This window comes from Branchiostoma lanceolatum, chromosome 7 (genome assembly GCF_035083965.1).
Source record: "Branchiostoma lanceolatum isolate klBraLanc5 chromosome 7, klBraLanc5.hap2, whole genome shotgun sequence".
NCBI classification, from domain to species: domain Eukaryota; kingdom Metazoa; phylum Chordata; class Leptocardii; order Amphioxiformes; family Branchiostomatidae; genus Branchiostoma; species Branchiostoma lanceolatum.
The window spans coordinates 10,253,672-10,269,413 of NC_089728.1; the positions used below are offsets into that span (position 1 = coordinate 10,253,672).

The 15,742-nt window shown below is 45.3% G+C and overlaps 1 protein-coding gene across 13 annotated transcripts in view; it reads right to left on the reverse strand.

The window, feature by feature from the left end:
- Positions 1 to 465: 465 nt before the first annotated feature.
- The window catches only part of LOC136439148 (axoneme-associated protein mst101(2)-like), a 28,950-nt gene continuing 13,673 nt past the window's right edge, over positions 466 to 15,742 (reverse strand). For 4 of the 13 annotated variants that reach the window (XM_066434361.1, XM_066434356.1, XM_066434369.1 and 1 more), the window contains 14 exons: positions 14,848 to 14,999; positions 11,722 to 14,565; positions 11,082 to 11,222; positions 10,707 to 10,784; positions 10,400 to 10,447; positions 10,029 to 10,082; positions 9,863 to 9,916; positions 9,653 to 9,730; positions 9,262 to 9,339; positions 9,040 to 9,090; positions 8,400 to 8,822; positions 8,100 to 8,236; positions 5,136 to 5,192; positions 466 to 3,753 (listed from right to left, as the gene is read on the reverse strand). In XM_066434361.1, the coding sequence (XP_066290458.1) occupies positions 1,980 to 3,753; positions 5,136 to 5,192; positions 8,100 to 8,236; positions 8,400 to 8,822; positions 9,040 to 9,090; positions 9,262 to 9,339; positions 9,653 to 9,730; positions 9,863 to 9,916; positions 10,029 to 10,082; positions 10,400 to 10,447; positions 10,707 to 10,784; positions 11,082 to 11,222; positions 11,722 to 14,565; positions 14,848 to 14,999 (5,969 nt within the window). In that variant the 3' untranslated portion in view covers positions 466 to 1,979. The remainder of the gene's footprint in view (positions 3,754 to 5,135; positions 5,193 to 8,099; positions 8,237 to 8,399; positions 8,823 to 9,039; positions 9,091 to 9,261; positions 9,340 to 9,652; positions 9,731 to 9,862; positions 9,917 to 10,028; positions 10,083 to 10,399; positions 10,448 to 10,706; positions 10,785 to 11,081; positions 11,223 to 11,721; positions 14,566 to 14,847; positions 15,000 to 15,742) is intronic. The other 9 variants (XM_066434357.1, XM_066434362.1, XM_066434359.1 and 6 more) reach the window with 9 other exon arrangements.

Below are 15,742 nucleotides of genomic sequence, written 5' to 3' on the forward strand. Positions count from 1 at the left end.
TGCCGAAGGGCAACTCTCCAGTCTGAGTTTCTGTTGGCATCCGAGTGACGTATTATAGATGTTTCCAAGGACATTATATCCTATGTACTGTCCTTGATGTTTCTAATTGATTACGCAACTAAGATCCTCATTTGCATAAGTGATTTCCTCACTAGATGAGCTACTCGGCTCCAGACCAGTACTAGTCCGCCAACAGCCGTGGAGTTCAGCACTAGACTATCAATTGATATTCAAATTCCACGGCTGAATGTACTGTCATGTGTGTATGAATATAGTCGGCGCTTCGAGGGTGTGACACGAGCTCCACCCCGTATTAGTTCGTGTTTCATACTTCGTTACATGTTTTGATGAATCTTAAATAAGCGTGTTTTCCTTGAGTGTTGCATCACTATGTGTTGTTTTTGATGTTGCAATAAAAAATAAAAGACATGAAAAACAAAACAGACTTCAAACATGGAGTCAGCGTAAGGTTAGTACTCTTTATTGTTATTATCTCCAGTTGCGGCATACATACATATTACATGTATACAATTACAGTTATAGCGGCTTCTTGCAAAATTTGCTGTCACAGCGTCGTTTTCATTCACCATGCATCTGTAGCATTCTCCACTGCACTCATGTCACCTTATGCATTGTCCACGGGACATTCCATATACAGAAGGCCATTATGGTACAAAATGGCAAAAGATAATCATACACAATATGGTGATCAACCCAACAAACAACGTGGATCCCAATACCAGTGAGAAGGTAAACATCCCTCGGATAAAAACAAAATGGTTAACAAAAACGTCATTTATGAAGAAGTTAAATATCCTTGCTCTACAGCTATTCCCTGCATTCCCTGGTATCAACCTGATATCTGCTTGGATTTCTAACGGAGCTCAAAAATCGCCCAAGGCTGCAGTTACGCTCAACATGTGGCTTACAAAAACAATGTCCACAGTAACTAAGAAAAAGAAATCCTAGCACGAACTATAGCTGTAGGTTTAAACTACTTTCGCCACTTTGTCAACTCAGCAAGTTTTCCACCACACTAACAGAACGATTTATTTTGTAGCAGTTGTTACATCATGTCGCTAGGGGGCGTCTTTATACTGCAAAGCCCCTCACTTTACTGCATGCTGTCTTTTTCCTTTCGCCAAATGGTGAATAAATCTTTAAAATGAAGATTTCGTCTTTTTCAAAGTCAGTAAACATTCTGAGTGTCTAAAGCGGCTTGGTCGATTACACGCTTCCTACTATACACATGTGACAATATAACATCTTACAGTACACTACTGAGAGCTGGTTCGACATGTTTGTACACTTTCGCCAAATTTTGTTACGTTCACTGCGTAGGAAATAATCTCCCATCTGATACAAGAGAATACATACTTCATTACTACCTTCCTTAGCCCCAGCTGACGGCACTGTTCCAATGTGCAAAGATATAGAAATCTGATTTACACACACTTGCTCTAAGGTGAATCGAAGGAACAATCACATGTCCACTTAACTTAAGCATCTTGAAATACAATTAACAGCACGGCAACAAAAATATCACCAACTTGTAGCCAACTGCGCGATACATACAAACAAGCCATTTTCCACAAGAACTTCACGGAAGCTGACGTCATTTTCTAGCGATCTGCATCGAGTAGTTAGTAAGCTTTTGTGTTGTCGTTACTTTGAGTCTAAGATATTGAATGGTCCAGAATCACAAGCATCACAAGTTTTGCACATGGAGTTTCCTACACATCAGAAGAGACTATTGTCTTGCACACTACCGATTCTCAACAGTAATAGCGGATGGGAGCTGTCATACACGCATGATGTGAACAATGACTAGAAGTGCAGGATATGACTAGTGACAAGGTGGTAAAAATCCTTGGCTGACGTGACCAGTGTGAATGAGCGTGCTTGATGTCATAGCTCAGACTAAGTCAAATTCAACCAATGAGATTCAAGAGTCACACGTACACCATTCACAGATTGACCTAGTCTGTACTCATCGGGGTCATAGGCGTGCTCCTGATGGTGTGCTGGGCCTCGCTGGGGTTCTGCGGCAGGCCGGGGTACCACACTCTGGCCGCAGAGTCGATCTTTATCTCCTCGATGGTACACACTTTCCTCAGCATCTCTATCCTCTCGTCGTACTTGAGTGGTCCCTTGTAGCTGTAGTCGATGATCTGAAGACTCTTGACCGTGTTGTTCCTCTCAGCCAGCCGAGCAAGGATGTCTTTGACAGACTCAACGACGTCGTTTTCATTGCAAGCGGCGATGACTAGTTTCCCTACCGTTTGGTTATCATTCAGGGCCTCTGTCAACGTGTCGCAATTTTGGTCATATTTCTCGGTCCAAACGCCGAAACGGAATTCTTTGACATCAATGTTGTTCTGCTTAAGAACGCAGGCGAGACCCTGGAGGGTCGGGGATGAGACACCCTCTATGATTGGATGGCTTTCTGTCAGGAGACTAGGGAGGGAAGGTGCAACAATGGTGGAGTATTGGTCCTGCAGTTCTGCCTCAAACAATGTATCGAGACTCAGCCTGTACTGGCCGACGTCTGAGTAGGTGGACTTTCTGGTGGTATTGTACTCCGAAAGGGCCTTGAAAAGAGGGATGAGATCTCGAGGCTGCTGCTTGAGGGCACCGGGTAGGAACAGGACGATGTCCCGCCATACACGGTCCTTCACCAGCTTGGGGTAGGTCGGACTTCGCACGTACGCGGACATTTCTGAGAGGTGCTGCGCGGCGAAGAACTCCTGGAAGGCCTTGTGCGGGAAACGGTAATACTCGTGGCGCTTGGTCCGGGCGATGGAGTGCTCCTCTAACAGGAGACCCATCTGGAGGACTCGGGGGTCTCTTACCTTGTGTAGCACCAGAGGTTTGTCAAATAGAACCTTGTTGTTTGTCACACCGTTGTAGGCAAGTTCGCCAAGAGCACGGTAGTGGGACCTAAATTGAACGGGGACATCTGAAGATTTAGCGGGGAGAGGGACGCCCTGCTTAAGGCAATACCGCCTGGTCACTACAATCTTAAGCCTATCGTAGAGAGACGACTTTGTGGTTGGGACATCACCGTCTGTGTCTTCCCACAGAGCGCAAAGGTAGGCGTTACAAAGTGGGTAGGCCGCGAGTTGCTGTAGGTTCTTATCTCTTCTCAAGGCAGCGACAAGGTTTTCGGTGACGTCAGGAGCGTGCTCCGTGTTAGGAGACGTCACGTGGAAGTGCTTATTCACGAAGTCCGCCGACTTCTCCTGGTTAAAACCTTCTACTTTCAGCTGTTTGTCTACAGAGCGAGAAATCTCTTTCGTGCTCTCGGGGCGGGACGTGAGGACTAATGTGGACTGGGGAAGGATTTTCTTACTAATGAGGTCCCCTACATCGGACTTGACTGAAGAATCTATCTCGTCATAGCCGTCAACAATGAAAAGGACGTCGTTCTGATTATCTTCCACAAATTTCCACAGATTCTCAGGCGTGTCGTTGAAGCCTTGCGAGAGTAGCTGCTCGGCCATCGCGTTCTTCAAGTCGCCGCCAAGATGACGTCCTTCAATGAGGAAGGTGTACTTGAACTTCTTGATGGTGCCGGTCTCATTTTCTGGGTTGGACCAATCGTAGGCCAACTTGCGGCAGAGCGTGCTCTTCCCTATTCCCGGCTGGCCGCGGATAAGGATTCGCTTGGGAGGCTCGCCCTTCTTGCCCCGGATGTTGGTAAGAGGGTCGAAGATTTCGTCAATGTGGATGGTCTTGCCAGCGTCCGGGGTTCTAGAGTGAGGAGGGGAAGAAAAACAAATCACTCACATTTCCAACATGCAAAAAGAGAACGCGCGAGCAGTAAAACAATGTGCTCAATTTTGATACTATCGTCAATCACGTGACAACTTGGGACTTTGTAGGGGAGTCAGCTGAAGTTTTCTACGCTTCACCATGAACATGTTTCAGCTCCAAAGTCTAGTCGAGGATTGGCCTAGATAGCAACAAACTGCGTGGCAAAACTGAACATAAGACAGCATTGTATCACCAATCTTTGGTCCAGTTCCTATATCATATATGAAATGCCAAACCTATATTATATATGGATCTTCGATTCTGTCAACGACTACGAAACAAATATCACTGACCTAGTCATTTACAAAACAGACCACCTGACTAACCAATACTGGCCAGCCATACAGTATTTTCATGGGAGGGGACTCTCCGTGAATTGTAAAGTGGACCATCAATGATGCATTAACCATGGCTGTGAACCTGAAGGGAGACGGTCTAAATTTGATTGCGGCAAATTAAATATTAACGCGATAGTTCTCCGTGGAGCGAAGCGAGACGCAGTCTGAAATTCAGTCTCAGACCAGACGGCACCAATGTCAGAGGGGATTTTCCCAACTCTATGTTAGGATCCGCAAAATGATAGCGTGATCGCCGAGGACTGAGAGGATTTCTATAATGGGAAAATCGCGACAGTAGATCTATTCGACCCAAATTTTAAGGGCATTGTGAGGTTATAGGAAACGAAAAGAGGCCTCATAATGGAAACTCGGAAAAGCATGTCTATCAGATTTCGTCAGGAGCTAATAGGAGGCGTGAAAAGACTCTTCCATGACATAACACTGTTATTGTATCGATTTGTTACAACGCCAGTAGCAATACAGGGCAACATTGGTAATGTATTCTGGCGTATCTTTGTAACATATACATTGACCAATCAGTACTGACCAGTTAAGTTAGGTCATTATGTAAGATAATCTAGATAAGCCCTAGGTACATGCTACGAGCCAGGCGAACGTGATGTGATTACAAAGCCAAGCTAGTTGTTGTTTGACTTTGACGACCTCTTCATCATGCATCTCTACAGTTGAATGAATTTAGAAATAAGAGGAGGATTACTACTCGTTACGAGAAGACTGCAAACGCACATAACCACACCATACACAGGTTTGCCTGAGCATGCCATGCGGGTGTTACTTATGTGTCAACATTCTGTCATTTATGTCAATAGCACAGAAATAGGACTGTTCTGATGCTGTCCTATCTAATCATTCCCTTCGCTACCGCATCACTTTAATTCAATCTAGACATGTACATGTTAATTGGGTTAACGGTTTATCACTGCCATAAACGATCATGCCCAAACTTGTACACCAAGTTACCTAGGCCGTCCTTCCGTGCCGGAAACACGTTTTTGTTGCCGGGGTGTTCTAAGGGCGCTGGACATAGATACCGGGGGCGGGGAGTGAGGTAAATAGGGCGAAAGGGAACAGAAGGAAATAAAGAGAATGATACGTGAACGTGACAGCAAAAATGATACAGAACGGTTAACATGTGCAAAAGGACGAAAATATGTGCAAGTAATTTATATTTCGAAGAAGGCGTTTTCATGCGCAAATGGAGACTTGGTTAAATAACCAATATGACTTAAATGATAGGATATGCGAAAATAAACAGCTGTAAATAGTTTGATTGCAAAGTGCTAACATGCAATTACATTGACATTAGCATTACTAGTGTTTGATGCATAATATACAACATGTTTGGATAGTTCCTTATGATTCAGGCTTTGCATGGACTAAGTTAACCCCTGTGACTAGAAACCTGTATCTTGTGGTAATGGGTATCAATTTTAATAACCGAAATTCACTTTTTCTTCACCAATTTAAGACATACCTGATGTCATGAACAAGTAACCGTCGCCATTACAGATTGAAGAGTGGAGACAGGTGAGATACATCGTTCGGCACATCCCATCAGAAAGAAAGTTGAAATGAAAAAAAAGAGAGAAAACAAGAAATGTGAAATACCATAGAAAATGATAAACCACAACTAAAAATAATATTCTAGCACTAGTTATGATCTAGGTCCCAACAGAGAGGTCCAATATATAAATTTTACTTTGCGACCAATAATAAATGTAGAGGAGGTAAATGGCACATACAAATGCCGCATATTACTTTACGCTTCTAGTGCTACTGCGCGTTGATTATAAAGTAGGTTTATAAAATCGCAACCTCCGGAAAATTTTAGAGCGTATGTGTTTTGAATATAGACGCTACAGATCCATGGTTATAAGCTAAGCTAGCGTGCTGAATATAACGCCGAACTGTCCCACGAGACGATCCCAGACATGTCGGTCTTCCTGGCGGCAATACCGTCTCGGATGAGGTTATCAGGAACAATAACTGTCTCATCTGACTATTGAAAATGTACATAGAAGTATTAAAGTTGACCTTCGGACTGGGGGATCGGGGACACTGACATATATTTGAAGGTGATGTATGTGGAAGGAGCCAGTTTCGCATGCTAATAGCTAGTCTTTCTTGCAATTGCTGGCATCCCGGCGGGTATCGCAATTTCGGAGTATAAAACGGAAGCCATGTTGGCAGCCATCAGCGATTTAATGTACCATGCACTCAAACATACTCAAAACTGAGTACTCTTGAATTTCAAGTAAGGCTAACAGTCAATTTTCCATATCTACAAAACCAGTCGTAGTCCCATGAGTATCTGGTGAATTTAAAAGGGATATTCCGTAGTCAGTGCCGACTGTTAGTTGTCACGTTGACATTGGATGAAGGTGAAAATACGACAAAAAATATTCCCCAAGGCTCCGTTACCTCATAAATAACGTCCGTAGTGTAAGTAGTACCGAGTGTGGCCGTGCATTGTAATAAGTCCTACATGTAACGATTCAGCAAGCATGCCCAGAAATTGGCAGAAAGACGTCTCTAACATCTGGTCGATGATTTTGTGGGTCCAGAAAAGGCGTTTTGGTGGATCGTTCCCTCAAGCGCACGACATAAACTAGTCATTCCATTTTGTTGAAGACGCAATATTTACACCTTCATTAATCCATCGCAGTTAGCTTAACATGAACACAGTCTGCAGTATACAGAATGTCTTTTAGGGGAAATGCCACATTGTCGTTTTGGGTCTGAAATAAATACAAGCTGACAGTTTCCCAGCCAAAGTAACATGTCATTTTTCGGTACAATACAGTTCCGATCTTGTTCTCCACCCAGTAATCGATGGTGTCACGTCCTATCCTGTAACCCTGCAGGTCACGTACTTACTCAGCTTTATCACTCCTTTTGCCGCGAGATTGGGTGGCGGGAAGTAGGCTAGTGGGGCACCGATGGTAATACATGGCCTATGATTGCCAGAAAAGCCGTGGATCAACGTCGTAGAACGTGATCAGGTCCTGCGCTTTTAAGGCTAACGGGGACAGATTCTAAGAGTATTACAAGGCGACAATTGCAATATATACAGTCGATGTTAGACGCCCCTTACCCCATATACACATGCAATGACTTATGCCTCTATGACCCTCGCACATTTAGACATAAAGGAATTCATATTCGAATCATGCGTGACCAGAGTCTAACTTAATAGCACGCAACCGAACCATTCGTGCAATGGTTATGAATATCACATAGCCCAAACATAAATGTCCTATATCTTTTGTTAAGTAATGCACATACAATATTCAAATGAGCACAACTCACGAAGCATCGGATACAAAAGACAGGAATGGACTGTGCACTGAATGTATTTCCAATATATGACGAATAGCATGTGATGATATTGCATTAGTGCGCTTCATGTTTCAATATAAACACAATTTCTGAACGCTTAACGTCATTGAAATAGATTTTAGAGCGTCTGGCTTCCATTTAACATGCCAGTCGGCATTGCCGAAAGGCGACGTTTTTCACCTTCCCCGTGAGTCGACTTCAAATTATGCCACTATGCAGGAAGAGTGCAGGAGCCAATAGAGGTCAGATTCTTCAAATTCCACTGAGGCAATTGCAACATGACCGCCATAAGCAACACTTTACATGTGTGCCCTTGGTGGATCAAATGATACATAACGCTGCAACAGAGTCAAAGGCCGTTTATATCTGATACTGCCTTTTCCGTATACATATGATAGCCAGTCTGTCGAACGTTATCAACCGCTCTCAATGGGTTAACATAGGTTGGTGACCTCATGGAAATATCTACGTTTCAATGATAAAGTTTTAGGTTGAGATCACCATTAATAACAACCAGGAACAAACAAAGTAATATCTTTAACGTACGCAAATTTTCTAGAGCTGTATTCTGTTGTTGTTACGAACCTGATTCTCGGTTGGTTCTCAATGCTCAGGTCCATATTGACGTCGTCTAGGTCTACCTTGAAGTCTTCCATCCACGGGATCGGCTGCACGTTGTTGCCAGCCTCTCGGTAGAAGGACTTAAGTTCCTTCTCTTCAGCCTGAAGTAAGAAAAGATTGGGAGTTGATAAGAAGCTTTAGAAATTTTAGATAAGTATAACGGGTATGAGCGCTGACAATAGATACATTTCAGTGAATTCGAATATCCATGCCTTGTCATAGATAGTCATAACCAAAGCTAATCACAAATCTATACCCACTCACCTGCAGAGGGTTCTGGGAGGCCACCTCATCAGGCACACCGTTTGCGTCGGCTGCTTTTTCTTCCTCGGCTGTTTTCTTGGCCACAAGCTCCTCGAGAGCCTTCTTCGCAGATGGTTCGGTTTCCTGCTCCTTGACAGTGTCTGGTGCTTTCTTAGCCGCTTCTTCAGCTGCCTCTTGTTCTGCCCTCCTAGCAGCTTCTTCCTCAGCCTTCTTTCTGGCGGCATCTTCGGTGGCTCTTTTTTCGGCCTCTTTTTGTTTCTCTGCCTTCTTTTTAGCCGCTTCTTCAGCTGCTTTTTGGGCGGCCTCCTCGTCTGCCTTCTTCTTGGCCGCTTCTTCAGCTGCCTTTTTAGCGGCCTCTTCTTCTGCCTTCTTGGCTGCTTCTTCGGCTGCTTTCTTAGCCTCTTCCTCGGCCTTGGCTTGTTCCTGTGATGCAAAAATATATCAAAACTTACACAAAATATCGCGAAAGTGCTGACGTCACCCATAAAATACCGGACTGCCAAGCGTGGGGTTGTTAGCAAAAGCCGTTGTGTGACCGCTAACCTCACAGGAAAAACACCAAGCAGCACAGCATGGGAAAAGGGGTAAGCCTGTTAGTGGGAAGCTGAGCGTAATCAAATAAGTTATTTACTATCAATACCTCAGCTGCTCTCTTTGCGGCTAGATCTTCCGCACCTTTTCTGGCAGATTCCTGCGAATAAATAGCACAACTTACACACGCTACAGATAAGCATTGGAAATGAAAATGAATCAGAAGCAAAAAGAGATACTCTTCAGCAGGATCAAGTTTAAAGGAATTCAGAGGTTCAAAGGAAAGGTCAGAAAAAAAGGAAAGCCAAGCTTCTTCGACATAATCGACTACCTCCGCTGCTTTCCGTGCGGCATCATCTTCTACCTTCATAGCTGCACGCTCCTTGTCCGACTTTTTCTTAGAGGCCTCCTGAATCAGGACAATGAACATTCTGTAAGCTGTGACTTTTGCTCAGCTCAAAACAATAAAAAAAGAACAATGCCGATTTCGGGAGGGTAAAAAAACGAAAACCTTTGGTACTCCGCTTTCTATGCTCTACATTGTTTGCTATTGAATAGCAGGGGACTAGGTAGGTAGGTAGGAATAGCACGACTGCACCATACAATAGAAGACAACACCCAACAGCTACTTCTAAGTACTATAGATCTAACGCACACGACACATGACTGACAAAAACAAAGTCACAGACTTCACACCGCCAATAAGGACCAAGTAATGCTACCTGAGCTGCCTTCTTTGCCGCTGCTTCGGCAGCTTTTTTTGCTGCTTTCTCTTCCGCTGCTTTTTTCTTTGCTTCTTCCTGAAAACAGGTGTATCAAGAACAGGACAGTGTAGAGACACCACGAGGAAAATCAAGTGAAATATGAAAGCAAACTAGATAGCTCATTCATCCCTAAAAGAGGCAACACTCTTCCAAAATTTCATCTTTTACCTCAGCTGCTTTCTTTGCGGCCTTTTCCTCTGCATCCTTTTTCTTTCTAGCCTCCTAAACATGCAAAAACAAAGAAATTAAACGATCGTGCCAAAACAAAGATAAGGATAAGACAAAAAGTTGGAAAATTCGGCCAATAAAGCAAGCTATAGATACTAGAAAGTACCTCTGCTGCTTTTCTGGCAGCTTTTTCCTCTGCCTCCTTTTTCTTTGCGGCTTCCTACGTTGGTAAAGGGTAAAAACAAAATAATGTTTGGAGTAGGTCACAGATATACAATGTAGATGCAATGTAGGGTAGACAACTGACCAGCATTACGAACACAATCGAAGACAACACAGCATACATGAACGGACTGCACCTCAAAAAGTAAAATAACATGACTACATCAATGACAATACGCAAAGATTAACACCTAGGGCGTACAACACGTTAGAATAAAGCAGCTTATCTGTTATACTTGTTTGGCTTTTATCATCAATAGAAATAAATGGTTTCTCATTTAGATTGCGCAGATCACCAACTAGTAAGAGTTCTACCTTGGCAGCCTTCTTAGCCGCTTTCCCGGTCAGCTTGGCTGGCTCAGCCTAGAGCAGAGATAAGAACTTGTAAGTAAAACCTTTTTAATATGAGATTAAGCCTCGTAGATTAGCCACTAATACAATATTGGAAAGAAAACTTGCAGTAAGCGTGAAGCAGCAGAAACTCAGCATAAGCCCCTCCCTTAGAGATTTAAGCCGGCAAAAAGAAGCAGAAGCGACTTAGAGAAGCGCTACATCTTCTATGCCGTCTTACAAGCGACCTAGCAATAGAAATGCGTGGTGTTAGCGGGTTCCTTGTTAGTACCTCAACCGGTTTCTGAGCAGTATCTTCTGCTGAGATTTTTGCCGCAAGTTCCTCGGCTGCCTTCTTCTTGGCAGATTCCTACATTCAGGAAAAATGGACATTTAAGAACGAATCATAAAAATGAGATATACATATAGCGAAGCGCAACGCAAATTAAAACCTGTTTTGAATGAAATAAACTAAGTACCATGAGTTTGAGACGACCCTTAGTTTGCAATATAGACACAGCGAAACAGAGCATAATGAGTCAGGAACATCAAAGCATAGGTCAATCAGTATGTAAATGTATCCGTCGAGGTATATGAATATGTAACGTGTAAGGCTGTTATGAATGTGTTAACATACAACGTGTTACCCTACACACTATGTTAGTACCTCCGCCTCCTTCTTTGCAGCTTCCGCTGCTGCAAGTCTAGCAGCCTTTTCTTCTTCGGCTGCCATTTTCTCCGCTGCTGCCTGTTCTTCTGCGCGCGCCTTAACGGCGACTTCGTCAGCTGCCCCCTTTTGGGCAGCTTCCTGGAATTGTTGAATGAAAACAAGGAAGGGAAGCTAAAAATTATAATAAACGAAGAAACATAAAATAAGATAAAATAATCAAAATAGAAGCTGTATGCGCGCTTGTTGAGATAATAACACGAGTGGATGGTATTCCATATGGGATGTCACGCAGATTGGTGACTATATTGGCCTCTCAAGAGAAGAAGTGACGATAAACCCGAGCATGCATTGTCATTGCCATTGCCGACATGCAATGTCTGTGGTTTACTGGTGCACTAATGACTTGCTGAAACAGTTAATCGTTCGCCTCTCCTATCGACCTGCTACGTATGTGATTGGTTAGACAATATGAATGACTGACTTCTCCACAAACGACGACCTGTAAAACAACTCAGCTGGAAAAAAATAAGGATCGTTAGACATATGTGTTAGAGGTACTGGTCACGGTTTGTAGGTCAACCATAAGAGAGGCGAACGTGAAACTGATTCAGTAAATTCTGTTACATCTATCGGGTACCTCTGGAGTTATCTTTGTAGCTTCCTCAGCCGCTACTTTAGCTCCAGGTGCTCTACCCTGTGTATCTTCCTCCGCTGATTTGCGGGAGATTTCGTCTTCTGTCCTAGTCTTAGATTCAGACTCTGCCTCTTTATCTAATTTCTTAGCGGTCTTTCTGCCATCATCCTCTTCGGCCTTCCTTTTAGCAGCTTCTTCCCTGACTGCCTCTTTCTCCGCTTTCTTGGTGGCTACTTTGGCCGTTTCTTCATTAGCTTTACGTTTCGCAGCTTCTTCAGCGGCCTGCTTAGCAGCATCCTCTTCGGCCTTTTTCTTGGCAGCATCTTCGGCAGCTTTTCTAGATGCTTCTTCCTCCTTCTTTCGGGCTGTTGCCGAGACCGTTACCTCCTCTGCTTTACGTTTCGCAGCTTCCTCAGCGGCCTTTCTGGCAGCATCCTCTTCGGCCTTTTTCTTGGCAGCTTCCTCTGCAGCTTTTCTAGCGGTTTCTTCCTCCGCCTTCTTTCGGGCTGCTGCCGTGGCCGCTTCCTCCTCTGCTTTACGTTTCGCAGCTTCCTCGGCGGCCTTTCTGGCAGCATCCTCTTCGGCCTTTTTCTTGGCAGCTTCCTCGGCAGCTTTTCTAGCTGCTTCTTCCTCTGCCTTCTTGGCTGCCATCATGGCCTCATCCTCCTCTGCTTTACGTTTCGCAGCTTCCTCAGCGGCCTTCTTAGCAGCATCCTCTTCGGCCTTTTTCTTGGCAGCTGCCTCGGCAGCTTTTCTAGCTGCTTCTTCCTCTGCCTTCTTGGCTGCTGTCATGGCCTCGTCCTCCTCTACTTTACGTTTCGCAGCTTCCTCAGCGGCCCTCTTAGCAGCATCCTCTTTGGCCTTTTTCTTGGCAGCTTCCTCGGCAGCTTTTCTAGCTGCTTCTTCCTCTGCCTTCTTTCGGGCTACTGCCGTGGCCGCTTCCTCCTCTGCTTTACATTTCGCAGCTTCCTCAGCGGCCTTTCTGGCAGCATCCTCTTCGGCCTTTTTCTTGGCAGCTTCCTCGGCAGCTTTTCTTGCTGCTTCTTCCTCTGCCTTCTTTCGGGCTGCTGCCGTGGCCGTTACCTCCTCTGCTTTACGTTTCGCAGCTTCCTCAGCGGCCTTTCTGGCGGCATCCTCTTCGGCCTTTTTCTTGGCAGCTTCCTCGGCAGCTTTTTTAGCTGTTTCTTCCTCCTTCTTTCGGGCTGTTGCCGTGGCCGTTTCCTCCTCTGCTTTACGTTTCTCAGCTTCCTCAGTGGCCTTCTTAGCAGCATCTTCTTCGGCCTTTTTCTTGGCAGCTTCCTCGGCAGCTTTTCTAGCTGCTTCTTCCTCTGCCTTTTTTCGGGCTACTGCCATGGCCGCTTCCTCCTCTGCTTTACGTTTCGCAGCTTCCTCGGCGGCCTTTCTGGCAGCATCCTCTTCGGCCTTTTTCTTGGCAGCTTCCTCGGCAGCTTTTCTAGCTGTTTCTTCCTCTGCCTTCTTTCGGGCTGCTGCCATGGACGCTTCCTCCTCTGCTTTACGTTTCGCAGCTTCTTCATCGGTCTTTCTGGCAGCATCCTCTTCGGCCTTTTTCTTGGCAGCTTCCTCGGCAGCTTTTTCTTCTGCTTCTTGTTCCTTCTTTAGGGCTGCTGCCATGGCCGCGTCTTCCTCTGCTTTACGTTTCGCCGCTTCCTCAGCGGCCGTCTTAGCAGCATCCTCTTCGGCCTTTTTCTTGGCAGCTTCCTCGGCAGCTTTTCTAGCTGTTTGTTCTTCTGCCTTCTGTTTGGCTGCTGCCATGGCCGCTTCCCCCTCTGCTTTACGTTTCGCAGCTTCCTCAGCGGCCTTTCTGGCAGTATGCTCATCGGCCTTTTTCTTGGCAGCTTCTTCTGCGGCGTGTCTGGCCGCTTCCTGCTCCTTTCCTCGGGCTGCTGCCGTGGTCGCTTCCTCCTCTGCTTTACGTTTCGCAGCTTCCTCAGCGGCCTTTCTGCCGACATCCTCTTCGGCCTTTTTCTTGGCAGCATCCTCGGCAGCCTTTCTAGCTGCTTCTTCCTCTGCTTTCTTGGCTGCTGCCATGGACGCTTCCTCCTCTTCTTTACTGTTCGCAGCATCCTTAGCAGCCTTCCTAGCAGCATCCTCTTCGGTCCTCTTGGTAGCTTCTTTGGCAGTTTGTCTAGACTTGTCTTCCTCCGTCTTTCGGGCTGCTGCCGAAGCCGCATGCTGATCTGCTTTACGTTGCTTTTCAGCTTCCTCAGTGGTCTTTCTAGCAGCATCCTCTTCGGCCTTTTTCTTGACAGCTTCCTCTGAATCTCGTCTGACCGCCTCATCCCCCCTCTTTTTGGCTGCTGCCGTGGCCGCTTCGTCCCCTGCTTTACGCCTAGCAGCTTCCTCTTCGGCCTTTTTCTTAGCAGCATCCTCTTCAGACTTCCTCTTGGCAGTTTCCTCTGCATCTTGTCCAGCGGTCCCTTCTCCCGCTTCTGTTTTGGCTGCTAGTCTATCAGCTTCGTCCTCTGCTTTACGTTTTGTAGCTTTCTCAGTGGCTTTCTTAGCAGCATCCTCTTCGGCCGTTTTTGGGGGACCCCCTTCCACAGCCTTCCTGGCCACCTCTTTATCAGATTCTTTAGTTGTAACTTTGGTGGGTTCCTTCTCCGTTATACGTTTTGAGGCTTCGTCAGGGGCCTTACTCACTGCATCCTCTTCGGCCGTTTTCTTGGCAATTTTGTCTGCTGCCTCCTCCTCTGCTGTGTTTTTGGCTGCTAGTATTGCAGCTTCTTCCTCAGCTCTATGTTTCGCAGCATTTCTGGTAGCATTTTCTATTTCATTGTCAGTTACTGCTTTAGCAGCTTCGCCCCCTGCAGCCTTGAAAGTAAGCGCCTTTATCGGGTGGATCACACAAACGTATGATAAAATCATGATAAATTTGACGAACAAATAAAATCAACGAAAATGAATATGATGACGTTCATGATACCGAAAGACCAGGGAGGAATATTTGAGAGTACGGGGAGAGAAGTAGAAAAGAGTATAGTCAAGCAGAATAGAATTCGATTGAGAACATTGCAATAGTTTGAACGAAGTAAAGGAGACGAGACGACGACAGCTGAAAAGGACTATAGGGTAGTGGTAAGGCAGCATGTTACGTCTGATTGTACATACCTCCGCTGCCTTCTGAGCAGCGTCATCTACAGGAGATCCTGCTAGAGGAGACGCCCCTGTGGTAGCGGCATCCACCTGGTCCGCTGGTGATGTTTCTTTAGGAGACGATTTCTTCTCAAGCAGTGGCTCGTCCTCTCCAGCTTGATCTCCACCTGTAGTGTAGAGCAACGTCAGCCAAAGTACAGATGTTCGAGTCTTCGTAACTCAAGATGAAGGAACCACTGACATGAAAATTGACAAAAACAAATTTAGTAAAAGTTACCATCTCTCTAGCTCTACGTCTCGTGGTTAGTTTCATCTTGAATTAGTGAACAGTGACGCGACCTTAAAACGGGCATCATGTCTTGCACGACCAGGGTACAGTAACAAGGTAACGGATTTGACAATTTTGACAAATCAGCTACAGTACCTGTTTCCATATTGAATTCTGTTGGATCTCTATCATTTCATTCAGATCCATAGATATGCACCGTGAAATACCAATGCCAACTATAAGATCGCGTCAACATTGTGTATACACATCCCAGGTGGCAGCAATGAGCAGCAGTGCAATCACCGTAATCCAGTAAACTAGCCCCACCACAAAACCTTAACACCTAGCATGCAGTTAACAACCTTAGCATGCATTATGGTTAATGATGTGGCCATGCTCTAAGACGAGGCGCATATGCAACGAAGGTCCAAGACGAACATAGTCCAACGAACAGCAGGGAGATTCCTGTCATGGAAAAAGGTATGGTTTGCGGGGTTAGTAATGAGTAGGGATAGTTGACGACGGGTACATGACTGCAAGTTTGGAGGTGGTTAAATCGCGAAAGTTTTTTTGTTGTCCTGGTCCAATTAGGCAGAACTACTTTTTCCTATTGATTAGTATCCCCTGTAACGACAGTACCCC